At 35.4% G+C, this 16,580-nt stretch overlaps 2 protein-coding genes and 2 non-coding genes across 4 annotated transcripts in view; 3 read left to right on the top strand and 1 right to left on the bottom strand.

Moving 5' to 3' along the window:
• Window positions 1-11,299, bottom strand: part of LOC114333683 (xylosyltransferase oxt) — a 115,592-nt gene extending 104,293 nt beyond the window's left edge. Inside the window, exon 1 of the mRNA XM_050651205.1 lies at window positions 11,125-11,299. Within this exon, the coding sequence (XP_050507162.1) occupies window positions 11,125-11,174 (50 nt within the window). The 5' untranslated portion in view covers window positions 11,175-11,299. The remainder of the gene's footprint in view (window positions 1-11,124) is intronic.
• The window catches only part of LOC114333649 (follistatin-related protein 5-like), a 523,352-nt gene that overhangs the window by 27,785 nt on the left and 478,987 nt on the right, over window positions 1-16,580 (top strand). The gene's annotated exons all lie outside the window — the stretch shown is intronic.
• Trnai-uau (transfer RNA isoleucine (anticodon UAU)) lies at window positions 7,146-7,237 on the top strand. Its single transcript is given in 2 exon segments — window positions 7,146-7,183; window positions 7,202-7,237. It is a non-coding gene; the product is annotated as a tRNA-Ile (tRNA).
• Window positions 7,691-7,782, top strand: Trnai-uau (transfer RNA isoleucine (anticodon UAU)). The gene is given in 2 exon segments: window positions 7,691-7,728; window positions 7,747-7,782. It is a non-coding gene; the product is annotated as a tRNA-Ile (tRNA).

Here is a 16,580-nt window from a genome sequence, read left to right on the forward strand (position 1 = left end):
TTTTCTTAACATTCTGTTTTTTGATTAATTCGCTTATGTTTAACAACTAGATTTGTTCTTTATCAATTCAGGGTGTTTCTAATGAAGTGCCACAAACTTTAAGGGGAAAGGAACAAAATGCAAAATTTTGACGCCTGTATTTTAAATGTAATTATTTCTTTCGAATTCTGAGAGAAAACTAATAAGTATTTTTGAAAAATTTAAACGCAGAATAAAAGATTACTTTATGACCGAGGGCCGAAAGTCCCTTAGAATGAATAAAAAGTTTTTTTTTTAATGACATTTGAAACTAAAAATCACACTAAATTTTCTTAGTTTTTCACCCCTGTAACTTATTAAAATAAACATAGAAGCTTTCAGGGACTTTAGGCCCTCGGTGTTAACGTAATCTTTCACTCTGCGTTTAAATTTTTGAAAAATACTTATTAGTTTTCTTAGGATTCGAAAAAAATGAATCCCGTTTATATTCTTGTTATTGGTTTTTTTTTGTATAATACACGTTACTTACAAGGAATTACTTTTAATATTATTTTGTACAAACTTCTAATTAATAATATTTTCTTGTTCGACTCAAAAAATACTATAAATTTTACCAGAATTTGTACTTTACAATCGTAGTTTCGAAAGCGGTAGTCCGAAAGTCAGACTACCGACGTCATCAATTGCGACGTTGCCTTTTTCTCTTCATGGCTTGTAAAGTAAAGGGGGCTATGGTATTATATACTATGTATTTTGGTAGGTTCAAATAGGTAGGTATCTATGATACATTTACAATTATTACGTATAGTATTTTTACTACAAAAGCGATATTACGTAGGTCAAAATTTTTGACGTAAGAGAACTGTCAAAACATTAGAATGTGACTTTTCATTATTGCCATGTTTATAATAAATATGGCAATAATGAAAAGTCACATTCTAATATTTTGACAGTTCTCCTACGTCAAAAATTTTGACCTACGTAATATCGCTTTTGTAGTAAAAATACTATACCTGTTGCTTTTAAAAACTATTTAAATGTCACTACAATTATAAACTTTTCTGTTTCTGTCCTCACAACAATAAAACTAATATATTATACATTTGTTTACCTTCATATTTAACAATTATTTATTATTGACAGATCATTTCAACACCCAATCAGAGCCCGTATAACGACTAATACCATACTGTCGGTGTGCGCATGCGCGCAGATCAATATAAATTCACCCTCAATGTCAATCGCGCCTAAAGAAGTATAACTTCAAAAACATAATTACTTTTACTATTAACTCTGTGTATTCGTTCAGTAATCAGGTTACAATAATATTTCAGTTCATAATTTGTGTTTTTCTTAGATAAATATCTATTTTTCTCGTTTTGAATATTTCACATACACCAATTTTATCAGAAAAATACAATTTTCAAACCGGGAGAGAGCGCTACCGTCGAAACACACAGCCAATAGGTGAGTGTTCAAATCAAACTAAAATGCAATTTCGTCTCCGCATATTCAGCAGCATACTCCGGGCAGTTCAGTTTATAAAACCACCAAGACGAAATTGCATTTGAGTTTGGCTTGAACACGCACCTATTAGTGTCCCCTGACGACGACTTGATATGAGTCTAAAGTCTAAACGCATCGCAACGCAAGCAATGCTTGGCATATTACTTAAGGACAGAAAAACAAACACACGGATAAGACAGAAAACCAAAACTATTCCTTCTAGCTTCTGTATATACCTGTTGTTTTTCTGGTTATTGGAACAATTTTTTTAATCAAGCATATTCAAATGGGAAATAAGCCACAATTTTACCTAAAAATGACTTTATTAACGTTTTTTTATTTTTTTATATAAAAAATAGAGAATTTGATAGATCTCAAATATGTCAACACGCATGGGATAATGAACATAGAGTTCAGTGGAGAGATTCAAGTATAGTCCTAAAAGAAGCAGATAGTAAAAAGAGAAAAATCAAAGAAGCGGCTCTAATTATGCTAAATGAAACCAATTGTGTCGCAAATTCCTCGGTAGAATGCAGTAGGATGTGGTTACCCATATTAAAGGAGGAAGTCAATAGAAAGAAAATACCACAATTAGTAAATCAGTAACATATCGAGTTAGTACATTGAGTATTTTAGTATTATTTAAAATTTAAAATATCAAGTCAGAATTCGGTATTAGTTTTGAGAGTAAACTAAATGTAAACCCAAATACTTACGATGTCGGGATAGTATCACGAGGTTTTTCCTGGTTTTCCCTCGTGATTTACTATGGAATCTCTAACGCGAGAATGTCAGTGCCACCGTTGCATTTGGTTGTCTTTTTAAAGACAGATCACATGCTATGATTTTTTGTGGCGGATATTCTTGAGTTGGGATTGATTTCATGTAATCGAATGAACTATCTTTTAGTAAAGTCGTCCCAGGAACGCAACTCATCAATATTGGCAATATCATTTTAAAGTCGTCTACTTTAAAATGTATAATACGTGTCTGAATTGCCGATATAAATGAGTCAGATTAAATAAATTATTAGAAGAATTTTTTACTAAGCAAAAACATTTTTGTTTATTTAGTATTATTTTGTATTTTGACAACGACACCCGACTTGGGCGTCGAAACGTTAATAAAGTCATTTTTAGGTAAAATTGTGGCTTATTTCCCATTTGAATATGCTGATTATAAAAATGCCACAAGAAAATAGCTTCAGAACAATTTTTTTAATTCGAAGAAAATGACAAAAAATTGATAAGGATCTTGGGTGCATCTATCGAGAGCCACAAACAATTCTTTAAAGAGCCGCATGTGGCCCGCGAGTCACAGTTTGGCCACCCCTGTCTTATAAGAATAGAAAGACTAATATGGGCAGGACATCTAGCAAGATCACAGCATAACAACCCTCCTAGAAGAATCCTTGTATCACAACCTATGGAAAGTAGAAATAGGGGTATGCCAAAACTTAGATGGAAGGATGGTGTAGATGAGGATGGGAGAAAAATAGGCGCAGCAAACTGGCAACGGTTGGCAATGGATAGGACTGACTGGCGTAATAGACTTGGGAAGGTCGAGGCTCTTTCATAGGGCTGTAGCACCATTGATGTTAATGATTTTTTATCGTCTAGCAGGACCCCTTTTTCCTTCGATTTTATCCTTCATAATCAGCTGTAATAACTCGTATTCATCATTTCTAAGAATGTGCCCCAAATAGGCTGTTTTTTTCTTTTTAATGTAATTTTACTTTGTCGAAAGCTTTCTCATAGTCTAGAAAGGAGACGAAAAGATCTTTTTGTTGGTCTCGACATTTTTGGCCAAGAGTTGTAAGACTATATAGAGCTTCTACTCTTCTGAAGCCATTACGAAAGCTAAACTTTGAGAAAATAATAACTGTACCAAAAGCGATATTAAAATAATCATTAGAGTAATGGCACGCAGCTGTTGGTACCGCAACCTTCAGCCAGTGGCGTGCTGGAACTTTTCAAGCGGCCCGGTGATCTTATAGAAAAGTGGCCTCCCATCCTCATTTTACCTTCTATTATCAGGATGTTTTATTCGGTATTTAAAAAAACAAAAAAAAAACAAAAATATACATTTTTTTTAATCAAACATAAAACTTTGAATTCAATGATTTTTTTCTTAAGTTGCTATATTTTTTCATTTAAGAATAATAAATCTGACAAATAATAATTATTGACATGTATGACAATATTGTACCTATGCAGTAAGGCAGAAACCATAATTTCCTAAATAAATATAATATGAATTTGATGTAATTAAGGTACATCTACAAGTAAAATAAAATTGAGAATTTTTCAATTATGTATTAAGTTGCATTTTAGTAAATCAATTATACAAGAGAGTACAAATACAAGTACAGTGTAAATACTTTAATTTAACAATATTTAAAATGTTAATACAACGCAATAATCTAAATATTCTTTTGCAATTATGTTATAAAATAATTACTTAACTCTCGATCAATAATTTCCGCATTAAAATAGATTTTTGAGCAAATTCGTCGATTATTTCATCATTTTTAAGCTCATACCATTAGCATAAAAGTGATCTTGTGTTAAAGTACTTTTTAACCGATTTTTTATGTATTTTAATGCTGAAAAGTTTTTTTCGCAAGATACTTGTGTCACTGAAAGAGTTAATAAATGCTTTACATTATACTATTTAAATTTGGATAAGCACACTGATATAAGTTGTACTTATACAAAACAGCGTAACAGCAAGCTTTACACTTTTTAGTACCACACGGAGGTGAGGTTCTCACGATATCAACATTGTCATTTGTTACTTCATGTTCATTATCACTTGGATTAATAATATCATCCTCCATATTTTCTGTAGGCTGAACATATTCATCATTAACTCCATCTTCTATAATCTCAATATTTTGCAAAATCCTATTTTTAATACAATCCGTTTATCAGCAAAATCCATGAGTTCTTCTCTAATTGCAGTCGCAGATATGGTACGATAAAACTTTCTTAATTTTTCATAAATGATTTAAATGGCATCAAAGGTATACCATTTTTTTATTGTATCAAAATTTCTAGGATGTAGAGTGCTTATATCATCATAAAACGATTTGATTTGTCTTGATCAAATCGTTTTTAGATACTTTCAATAATTCAGTCAAAAATGAGCAAGATGTTTTTCCATTTTTTAATTCTGCAGAGTACATATACATGTTTGAATGAAATTGGAAAACCTTAAATATGCTTGTATGTATGAAAATAAATAATATTATCTGTAGCAATCTATTTAATATAGACTATAGAGTCTTATAAGAACTCATTTACTTATACTGTACTTCACAATTAAAATTTTTTTTTTATTTTTTTAAATGTTTTATTAATATTATTAGCCACTTAAAATTTCAAATTTCATTGTATCCTTGTACAAGAATAGATGGACTTACTTAAAAATAAACGAGAACCTTTTACCACCAAGGTTAACGAGTATAGGTATACCACAGGGTAGTATTTTAAGTCCACTTCTCTTTTCATTGTACAATATAGATTTAGAACATATAGTACCTCCACACTCTAATATTTTACAATTTGCAGATGATGTTGTGTTGTACACCTCCCATTCTTCCCTAGACATTTGTAGACGTCAACTTGAATTTACATTAGATTGTGTAAAAAATGATTACCATTCTCTAGGCTTATCCATATCAACCACAAAGACTGAAATTTGTTTTTTCTCCAAAAAACGCCAAATTCCTCAAGGCACCTTCAAATTAGGTAGAATAGAATTTCCGATAAAAAATTGTGTTAAATATCTTGGGACGTATTTGGATCGTAAATTGTTATGGAAGGATCAAATTCATTCTATTATAAAGAAATCAGAAAATTCTATGAATATCCTTAGAGCTTTTTGTAGAACCGGTTGGGGAGCTGACCCGAATATTGCATTGCTATTCTATCGCTCAATGATTCGACCAATTTTCGACTATAGTTGTCATTTATATGGGTCTGCGTCAACAGGATATCTTAATAAAGTTGAAATCCAAAGGAATAAATGTTTGAGACTCTGTCTCGGTTACTTAAAATCTACTCCTATTACTATTATTGAGATTGAAGCTAAGGAACCACCACTTACTCTACGTAGACAGTTTTGTACAGATAAGTTTGTAGCTAGAGCTATCTCCAAAAACGTCAGCTACTTAAGGACTATTCGTAACTTGAATATATTAGCTTTAAGCCATAAATATTGGTGTACTAAAAAAACCCCCATATACGTTGAAAGCTACAGGAAGTTGACAATGAATGAAAACCAAATGTACAAAAATAAAATACCTTTAATTTACACTAAACCTCCTGAAACTCTCTTTTCCAAGGTAATACAAACAAACTACATGGATTCAAACCTTCCAGGCAATATTATCAACAAAATAATTAAAGACAGGTGGCCTATGTTTCAATATATTTTTACTGACGGCTCCAAAATTCAAAATAAAACCGGATGTGCAATATATCACTGGAATTCTGAATACAAAGAATCATGCCGATTGCCTAATGAAGCTTCAATATATACTGCCGAATTATCAGCTTTATTACTTGCGTTAAAATATATAGCCTCTGTTGGTATGGACAATTATATCATTTTCACCGATTGTAGAAGTATTGTGGACAAACTCACTTCTATCCAATCGACAAAAAATCTAAACCACATTGAGATAGAAATTAAGAGTCTATATTATGATTTTACTTCCTCGGGCAGTTTAATTATTATTTGTTGGGTGAAAGGACATTCTGGAATATTAGGAAATGAAGAAGTCGACAAATTAGCTAAATCTGCAGCTTTAACCAAACAAAACATAAGCAACATACTTCTACCAGTAACCGATATAGATAATATCAGTAAAAACCATTGCAAACAAAATTGGCAACGTGTATATAACCAAAGTACAACGGGAATAAATTTTAGAAATTGCCAGCCACTAATTCCCAATGAGAGATGGTTTAAACAAGAATCAAATAGGCTATTTATAAAAACAATAAACAGAATGAGGTCAAATCACGCACTAACCCCAGCATACAAACACAGCATAGGTATCAGTGATAACCCATATTGCGCCTGTGGTGGAATGGGAGATCTACAGCACCTCATATTGGAGTGTGGACTGTACAGACAAAATATTAAAGTAATGTATGAAAAGTTAATTGATCTAAATTGTCCTTTACCTGTCAATTTAAACGAAATTCTTTTTCCAAAAAATAAGCAGACGTTACAATGTCTTTACGAATATGTAACGTCCTGTAAATTTAAATTTTAAATAGGCTTAGATAATAAAATTATAAAATTGTAAAAATATCACACAAAATTGAAAAATGTATCCATTAAGATAGTATAACACTCTGTAAATTTAGATAATAAGTAGGCTTAGATATTAACTTAAAATTGTTATTGTAATACCATACAAAAAAACACAAATAGTCTGGCTAATTGGCTCTGTCAAAGCCATTAATAAAAAAAAACAAAAAAAAAATATTATTAGCAAAATTAACATCCGATTAGAAATTAAAAAAATATTTTTTTGTTACATCTAAAAATTTTTGTGAAAATCTTTTTGACCGGCCTCAAGAAGTCGCGGTCTCTCGGTGATTGCACCGATTCATTTATATGGCCAGCACGCCACTGCCTTCAGCGCTCCAGTGGCGCAATTGGTTAGCGCACGGTACTTATAAGACAGTAGTCGTGAGCGATGCCGGGGTTGTGAGTTCGAGCCTCACCTGGAGCACAATTTTTGTAATCTACCCTTTATTTTTTACAAAAAAAAAATCAGATAACGTCTGTTCGATTGTAAAGCTCAAACAACAATCTCTTGAAGGAACAACATCTACAAATGCAAATATTGCACATTTACCAGCAGAACACCCGATAAAAAGTAAGAGCGGGCCTCAGCAAAAGTGAAGAGCAAAAGATTAAATAATTTTACTATTTATAATATGTAGTAAGAATAAAAAAAATTTACAATAGAGCTGCTTTTCGAGGTAAAAAAACGAAAAAAAAACGGGACTCAGTACTTCTATATGGTCAACGCCGGGCCCCGGTAAAATTTACCGGCTCTACCGCACTCTCGGCGGGGGTATTTATCTGTTAAAATGAGATGACGATTACCTATTTCTTAGTAGCTGAAGAGAAACAGAGCATATATGGCAGCTGTTGGTAACTTGGTACCGCAACCGTCAGCGCTCCAGTGGCGCAATTGGTTAGCGCACGGTACTTATAAGACAGTAGTCGTGAGCGATGCCGGGGTTGTGAGTTCGAGCCTCACCTGGAGCATAATTTTTTTAAAATAAATTCGTCAAAAGACAACTTGTTAATTCAGTATAAGAGACAGAAAAGAATGAAAATTAAAACAATTAATTAGTTATTCGCAATTCACTCGTAATTGGAAAATTCCTCATATTATAATTCTCCAAGAAAATTCTCCAGATAACCAAATAAAAGAAAAGAAGAAAACTTACCCTTTGACTGATCACAGGTGATCAAGAAAGCAGAAAAGAATACAGAAGACATACTTATGAAACAAAAAAATCGTACCTGATGGAAAAATAGCGAAGGAATGGAAAATGGGCTGCTTCATCTCCAGGCCAGGGGAATATGCGTCACACCTTCTGTAGCAGGTTGTATGGGAAATTCTTAAAAAAGAATCAAGCATCGGAGGGAGTAGGACTAAAAATGAATATTAAGAAAACTAAGGTAATGTTAGCTGAAGAAGTAGATATCAGTGGCGGCTCGTGATTTTTACAATAGGGGAGGCTATACCTAACTGTAAAATATCTAGACAAATTTGCACTAGCAAAAAAATGCGCCAAAAAATGTAATATAAGGCCCCATCTCTTGACCATTTTTTATTTACATTTCATAATATCATCCTAATTCATAATTTCATGATATCATCATTTTAAAAATAGTTAGTCTAATAGTAAAAGTTTAATACCAAAGTTTGTGTCGTTTATTTGTTAACAATTCCATCTATTTGTAAATAGATACCTATGCATATCAAAATAAATACAGATTTGAAGTTTTGCAGTCCATACATAATGAAGCTTCAAATTTTTTAAGATACTCAACTGAATTTTTTTAATTCTAAACGCGGCCTACTGCGACTCTAAAAACATGATAAATTACCGATATTTTGCTTTGAGTTAGAGATATCGGAAAAAGTTATTTGAGCAAGTTGTTCCAAATATTATTATAACCCCACATACCAAATTTCATAACAAAATTCGCACTTTTAGATTTTTCATTATTTTTAGTCAGGACCCTAAAATTCGTTGTCCCGAGACGCACCCAACCACCCAACGGAGCTGAGAAGCTACACTGCCTCCCTTGGTATATCTCCGGGCAGCGTGTGATGGCGCCGTAGATGCCACTGTTAGGAGACCGGGTCTCCTTAAACGCCTGCTGCGCTGCACGGAGCATTAGCAACGGAGAAAGCTGGGCTTCTCGGCTCCGTTCGTGCATCTCGGGATAACCCAGGGGCTGCCTACAATAATATGTAATAAAACTGAGACGCGATCATGCGTTCTAATGCTAATGCTCCGTACGTATGGATAATTAGTGATAATATGGAGTTTACACGTTGTATAATAGTGAGAGTAATTGTTGTTTTCGCGATTCATGATAAACAAAACAGTATAGAGTGTGTAAAAAATTGATGGGGAGGCTGAGCCTCCCTTGCCTCCTCTGACGAGCCGCCACTGGTAGATATCATTCTTTACGATAGGAAGGAAGATTGAAAATGTAGAAGATAATATATGTATAGATACTTGAGACATAAAATGAAATTAGACAAAGAAAATCAAACTGCAGTAATAACCAGAAGAATAAGAATGATTTGGATAGCAGTAGGTAAACTAAGCTTTATTACAAAAGATCGAAAAATCCCAGTTAACGAAAGGTTTTTGGCAAATGCACCCATCCTTCCTGTCAACTTATGGAATGGAGACCACACCATGACACTTACTAACCAATCTCTCAATAGACTTAGAACAACCAGTGGCGGCGCCTGGTGTAAAATATTGGGGGTGCACACATAATGTTAACATTAAAAAGACCTTAAGACCCTATTTCCGTAGGTAAAGGTTTTTGAGTGTCTTCAAATTGTAAAAATCAAAGGACCTTATTAAAAATTACAATAAATAATGTATTTTATTGACTTAAAATTATAATTTAGTGTTTAATGTTACAAGCAAGTTTTGTAACGAAAGTCAGTCGCCTGTTATTTTTTAGATAAATTATTCACAAACAAATTCAGTAAAATTTGGAATTTCTTGAATCATTTTTTTTTATTGAAAACATTGCGAGGGCAGTTAATCGATCCTGGCCCATAGCTATTCTAAGGAAAGTTTTGATACGTTTCAATGCAGAGAGACATCGTTCTGTTTCTGCAGTTGTCACTGGCATCGTAACAAGTACATAATTGGAAAATTCCAATCTGGAATTCCAACTGGATAGTTAAAATCGTATCTTCTATTTTATTCATTATGCTTCCTCTTCTCCAAATATGTGCTTCACACCTACACAATTTGTAAGTTTTTACACAAATCTCCATTTTAAATAATCATTTATAATCCCGACGTTTGCACTTTGGTACATTCTTAATTAACAAATTTGGTTTCGTCATTTTTTATTTTTCTTCTAAATATAATGAAGAAAATTTAATTGATTTTAAATATTCCACGCTAACATTTACGTCCACAAATCCTTCCATTCTTAATATACATAGTTCCGAAATTCGAACTTCATGAAAGCAAAATTTAAACATAGGTGTGCCGTGCACGTTGAAAACACCAAAGATCACTCTTCTATGCCAAAGATCATGCCATAAGAGCACATCCAACTTGTGATCCTGTGGCCATCTAAACTTGTGGGCTAGAGCGGGTAGCGGGGTGGGTGGTGAGTTGTATTTCGTCGTCGTATGAAAAAGTCATTGGTATAGGAACCACTGTGAGAGCGGTGAACGCGGGGTTCTGTCTAAGGCCTCGCATCCGTGAACTTTCTCCTTTGAAATAGAATAAAAATAATTAAATGTTACCTATTAGATACTTATAAACTCCTTGGATCTGTTATTTCGAATTTCAATTACTGTATAGTTAGATTAAAATGTTATTTATAGAATGATAAATATTACATATATGAATGTTGGTGTGAAAATAATTTTGGGGGTTCACGTGCACATGTGCACTTATGGAGAAACCGCCACTGAGAACAACTCAAAGAGCTATGGAGATACGTATGATAAAAATGTAATCTTCAGAGACTATAAATATGACAAATGAAAATCTCAGAAGAAGAACCAAAGTAAAAGATGTTCAGGGGCTGCTAAAGAAGAAGAAGGAGATAGCCACGGAAAAGTCAGTAAAAAAGTAATTTAATATAGGTGTTTAGGCAATACGTAAAGTATCCTTAACAATAGTAACCTATACTTATTGTACGGTTATAGAGTATATTCCCATAGGTAAGCTGGTTAAGAGTAGATAACGATTTTTCATATGTAATTTAAAGTATTATCTGCATAAATGGCACAAAGAATATTTGCTACGAGAGGTATATGGTTCAAAATGCATACAGTATCACGACTAATAAGTTATGTTCACATACATGTAGAGTACTTACAGTTTTATTCCTTGATGACGTGTCACATCAGAGCTCTGATTGAATTCCATAATCCATTTGGTTCATTTGTAAGGCACTCACTAATACGCTAAATAAATCATCGTCGATAATACTGAGCAGATTGAATTATCTGAGCGGTATAAAACGATAGCAAAAAAAGCCGGTAAAATGCGGCCTTTTTACGAATAGCGGGAGCGTCGATAGATTAGAGATGATTCTCGTTAGGAAGCTTTTGACGATCTGCCCCGGCGAGGGGTTCAAATGCGAGTCTCCACAATAACCTGGAGTTTCCAGAAAGGTTACATAAATACTACTTGAATTTTAAGTAATCAGTAGTACAGGGGCGTAACTAATTATTTTAGTGAGCCGTGTATAATATATTTATTGTACATATTGCCGGGGGCGACAGGCGAGAGAGATGGCCTATATCACCTCGAAGAGAGGGGATTGGCAAAGATGTGCACAACGATAAGAAATGTTTGAAGAAATTAGAGTTTATATACACAAGGGGTAACAACGATAAAATGGAGGAAAACGATAAGTTTTCCCCCTAGGGATAGATTTTAATCTTCCAGGGGAATCACAGCGATTTTCGTAATACCACGAAGAAAATCACCGTGAGTAGTGTGAATCTTGACAGTACGAACTAGACCATCCTTACCAGGCAATACATCTATTACCCTGGCAGTTGGCCATAAGAGTGGAGGAGTACCATCCTCCTTCAACAGAACCAAATCCCCGATCTTGACAGGGTCAGTAGGGTCGGTCCATTTATTTCTTTGCTGCAGGAGGCAAAGATAGTCTTTTTTCCACAATTTCCAAAATTGCTGTTGAATTTTACTAATACGCTGAAAAAGATTCAACCTATTTTCAGGTATCTCTGAAACACTTGGTTCAGGGGGCGCGGTTAAACTTCTTTGAACTAAGAAGTGAGCTGGAGATAGGAAAGCGAAGTCATTGGCGTCAGACGACATCCTAGTGATGGGTCTCGAATTTAGAATAGCCTCGATTTGGCATAATACTGTGTTAAACACTTCAAAGGTGAAGTGGGAATTTCCTATAATTCGATAGAGGTGATACTTCACACTCTTTATTCCTACCTCATGGAGGCCGAATTGATGGGGGTTGCGGGGAACACCCATCTTGAAAGTTATGGAGTTTTGAGTACAGAATTCCTTAATCTGTTCCGAATTATTTTGATTTAAGAAAAAATCATAGAATTCGCGCATTTCATTTTTTGCCCCATGGAAATTTGTGGCATTGTCGCTCCAAATAATACTGGGCGTGGATCTTCTGGCAATAAACCTTTTCAGAGTAAGAATATAGGCTTCTGCGCTTAATCCTGTGACGAGTTCGATATGAACACATTTAGTGCTCATGCAAATGAAATAGGCTACGTATGCTTTGTAAAGCGGTGCCTTCCTCAAATGTGAGGACTTAATTAAGAAGAACCCCCCATAGTCCACTGAGACGACTTGGAAGGGTCTAGTGGGGAGTACACGATCGGGATGCATATCTGCCATCTGTTGAACAGAATTGGGTGTCATGAATCGGAAACAGTTTACACACTTACGAATTAAGCGTTTAATCTGTCTTAATCCGTCAATTGGCCAGTACTTCATTTTGACATACGAAAGTACTGTTTGCGCGCCTGAATGTAATAACTTATGATGAGCTTGAGTCAAGATTAGTTCTACAACTCGACATTTAGAAGGAAGTAGAATGGGGTGTTTTTGATTATACGATATGGGGGCGTGTCGGAGACGTCCTCCCACACGAATCAGCCCATCATTATGTTGTAGGAAGGGGTTGAGTTTACGAATGGCTTTATTGGTCACGAGTTTAGCATTTTTCAATTCAAGAATCTCTTTTTTAAAGTAGATACTTTGGATATACCTGATGATCGCGTGATCAGCGATCTCCATTTCGGGTGGCGTCAATATATCCGTATCTCGTGGAGAGTTATTTATTTTCTTTTTAATATTACTGATGAATCTAAAAAGATAAGCGACAATTCTTTGAATTTTACGAAAAGAAGAAGATTTAGCGAATAGATTTTCAAAGGTGTCGTTGAGTTCGTGATTTGTTGCTATGTTTGAGACAACTAACTTCCTTAATTCAGGAAGATCATCCTGAAAATGAGGAATTTGATGAAGAGAAAAATCGATGGGATTGTCTCTAATAAAGCTAGGTCCGCATAACCAGTCTTCGGTGGTCTGGGGATTATCAAAGACATTTATCCCTCTGGAAGCGGGGTCAGCGATGTTTTCGTGACTTCTGACGAAATGGAAATCACAAGGAAAGGTTTCCAACAAGGAATTGACCTTTTGAATTCTGTTTTGTACAAAAATGTTCCAAATGTGTTTTTTAGAAAGTATCCAAGACAAGGCAATTGTAGAGTCAGCAAAGAGATGAGATGAAGATATACTCAAATTTTTCTTGAAGATGTGAAAAAGTCTATGAGCCAGAGTGACTCCCAACACTATTCCACAAAGTTCCAATTTGGGGATGGTGAGTTTATTTTTTAGCGGAGAAATTTTGTTTTTAGAAGCGATAAGCCGCGACGATACAGAAAAGTCTGAGTATGTCGCTTTGAGATACACACAAGTGCTGTATATTTTTTCCGATGCGTCGGTGAAAATAATTAATTGAACATCAACAACTTTCTTTTGTAAAAGTAAGCATCGAGGTACCTTGACCTCTTCTATAGTTTTGAATGTCGATAAGAGGTTTTGCCAATTTTTCATAATGATGGGTGAGTCAATGGGTTGATCCCAGTCCAATTTCTGGGACCATATTTCCTGTATCAAGAGCTTAGCGTTCACAAGGACAGGGGATAACCATCCTAGCGGGTCATACAAAGTAGCAATGTAGGAGAGAATAGTACGTTTAGTAACAACATTAGCCAATTTGAAGATAGGAGTTTTAAACGAAAAGTGGTCGCGTTCTGAATCCCAGAATATGCCTAAGACTTTATCAGATCCCGTGAAGTTAAGACTGACTTCAGAGACGGGATTTAAATTGTGTTGAGACAGAAATTCTGAAGAACTGCAGTTCCACTTGTGGAGGAGGAAACCATGGGTTTCTAGCAAAGAAGTTAATTGTTCGAAAAGACAACTTAATTCATGAAGACTGTCAGCACCGCTGATCAGGTCATCCATATAGATAGATTCTTGCAGAACACTAGTAGCAAGTTCGTGGGTATGTTTGTTGTTGTCAGCGATGTGCTTGATAACTCTTTGAGCGATAAATGGGCTACTTGGGAGCCCGAAGGGTAATCTTTGAAATTGATAGCACCGTAAAGGCTGCTGAATATTGTCCCTAAAGAGAAAATTTAACAGAAATGTTTCAGTGGGACAAATGGCGATTTGTAGGAACATAGCCTTGATGTCGCCTACTAGTGCGAATTTAAACTGACGAAACTTAGCGAGAATGTCAAAAAGTTCATGTTGGACGACATAACCTTTGTCTATGACGTCACTGAGGGAGATTCCCGTAGACGATTTATTGTTTGGATCGAAAACTATACGAGTGGAAGTAGTAGAGTTGGATTTGAAAACGGGAAAGTGAGGGAGAAAGTAATTAGGTTTACCTGAGTCATTTAGCATTTTTAACGGCACTTGAATTATTTGTCCGTTATTGAGATATTCCGATATAATGTCCTGATATTTTTCCAATAAATCAGGGTTGAGTTGAAAACGTTTCTCGAGACTGAGAAAACGTCTTTTTGCCGAGAGAAACGAATTTCCCATGTCTATATCTTCGATAGGGAGTTTGAGATTGAGTGTGGACTCATATCGTCCATTGGGGAGAACATTAACATGTTTTACAAAATTAATTTCAGCGGGGTGATCATTAATGAGATCGGTGTTCTGAGGAGCGGCTTCTTCCAGCTCCCAGAATTTTTGTAAATGATCGGATAGTTCCTCGTTGGACACTACCGGCTCATTTACGGCGGAAGGAGTGTTATGAGAACAACAAGTAACGAGAGAGTTTGAATAAAATTCCAAAGCCTTTTTAGTATTTTTCGACTTAAGAGCAAAGTCTGGAACTGACCCTGATATCGTGTACCCGAGTAGAGTGCGTTGAAGAACGGGAAGACCTTTTCCCAAACGAATTATTTCAGGTTGAATGATATCGTTATACAGGTCTGCACCGAGCAGGATACCAATTGGGGATGTTACATGGAACATCGGATCACCTAATGGTATCTCTGAGGGTATGTTTAGTTTGCTCGCCGAAATAGAAATTTGAGGAAGCGGATTTGTTATCTTTGGGAGTACAGAGCACGAGATGTCAAAAGGAACGTCGTTAGCGACAGCGAAAATTGTTGTATCTACAATAGATTGAGACGAGGATGAGGTGGAGTTAATTCCATTGATCCGTAATTTTCCATCTCTAGTGGTGAGTGACAGTTCCTTTACGAGGTCAGCACTAATAAATGAAACCTGTGAGGCCGAGTCTAAAAGTGCCTTTGCGAAGACCCTCTTGCCGCTAGGAGCGACAAGATAGACCTGGAGTGTGCTTAATAACACCAAATGATTATCAAGCGAGGCTGCAGATAGAGCCATTGAATGTGGAGTCGAATTTTGAAGATTAACTTCCGTTTCAGGAGCTCTAACATGTGAGGGCCCCTGTTGTGAATTACCCTGTGTATGGGAGTTATTTGAGATAGCGGTTTTATTATGATTATTTGAGTTGTGTTGGCCAACAGCCGCGGAAGGGTTACTATGACCCGTTTTGTCGAAATGGAGCAACGTGTGATGACGAGATTTACAAACTATGCAAGAGAATTTGGATTTACACTGATCGAGCATGTGAGACCCAAGACAATTAATACAAAATTTATTTTGTTTGACAAAACTAAAACGTTCTTTAGAATTCAACTGCTTGAACTGAGGACAAGAGTAGATCGAGTGAGAGTCGTTGCAATAGGAACATTTCTTAGGACCTAAGCGAGGCGAAAGGTTACTGGTAGAAGTGTCTGAGGCTAGGTGTAAAGAGTGTCTGGAAGTAGTAGTCGATTTTGGTTTTGATTGAGATTGAATATTCTCAAGATGAACAACGCGTGTCTCGATTTCCCCTAGAAAATGGACAAAATCAGGGGTAGCTTGGCTACCACCGGATTGGAACTCAAGAGCCCTAATGGTAGGTGCGTCGAGTTTCTGAGTAGCGATATGTATGAGAAGTAAATGCAAGAGATCTGAAGGGGGCCTATTCAAGTTCAATAGGGCCTTGAAATTATTTGACATGACCGTATGAAAATTTCTTAATTGTGAGTGATTTGCGTTTCCAGAAATAGGAGGCGCATCAAGAATTTGAGAGATGAGAGTTTTGATAAGCGATTTAGAGTTGGCGTACCTTTGTGTCAGGTTATCCCGGGCTATTTTGTAATTGTCACCTGTGAGTGGGATATGCTCGAGAAGCGTCAAAGGCTCGGAAGTTAGAAAACTTTT

The sequence above is a fragment of the Diabrotica virgifera genome, chromosome 5 (assembly GCF_917563875.1).
Source record: "Diabrotica virgifera virgifera chromosome 5, PGI_DIABVI_V3a".
NCBI lineage: Eukaryota > Metazoa > Arthropoda > Insecta > Coleoptera > Chrysomelidae > Diabrotica > Diabrotica virgifera.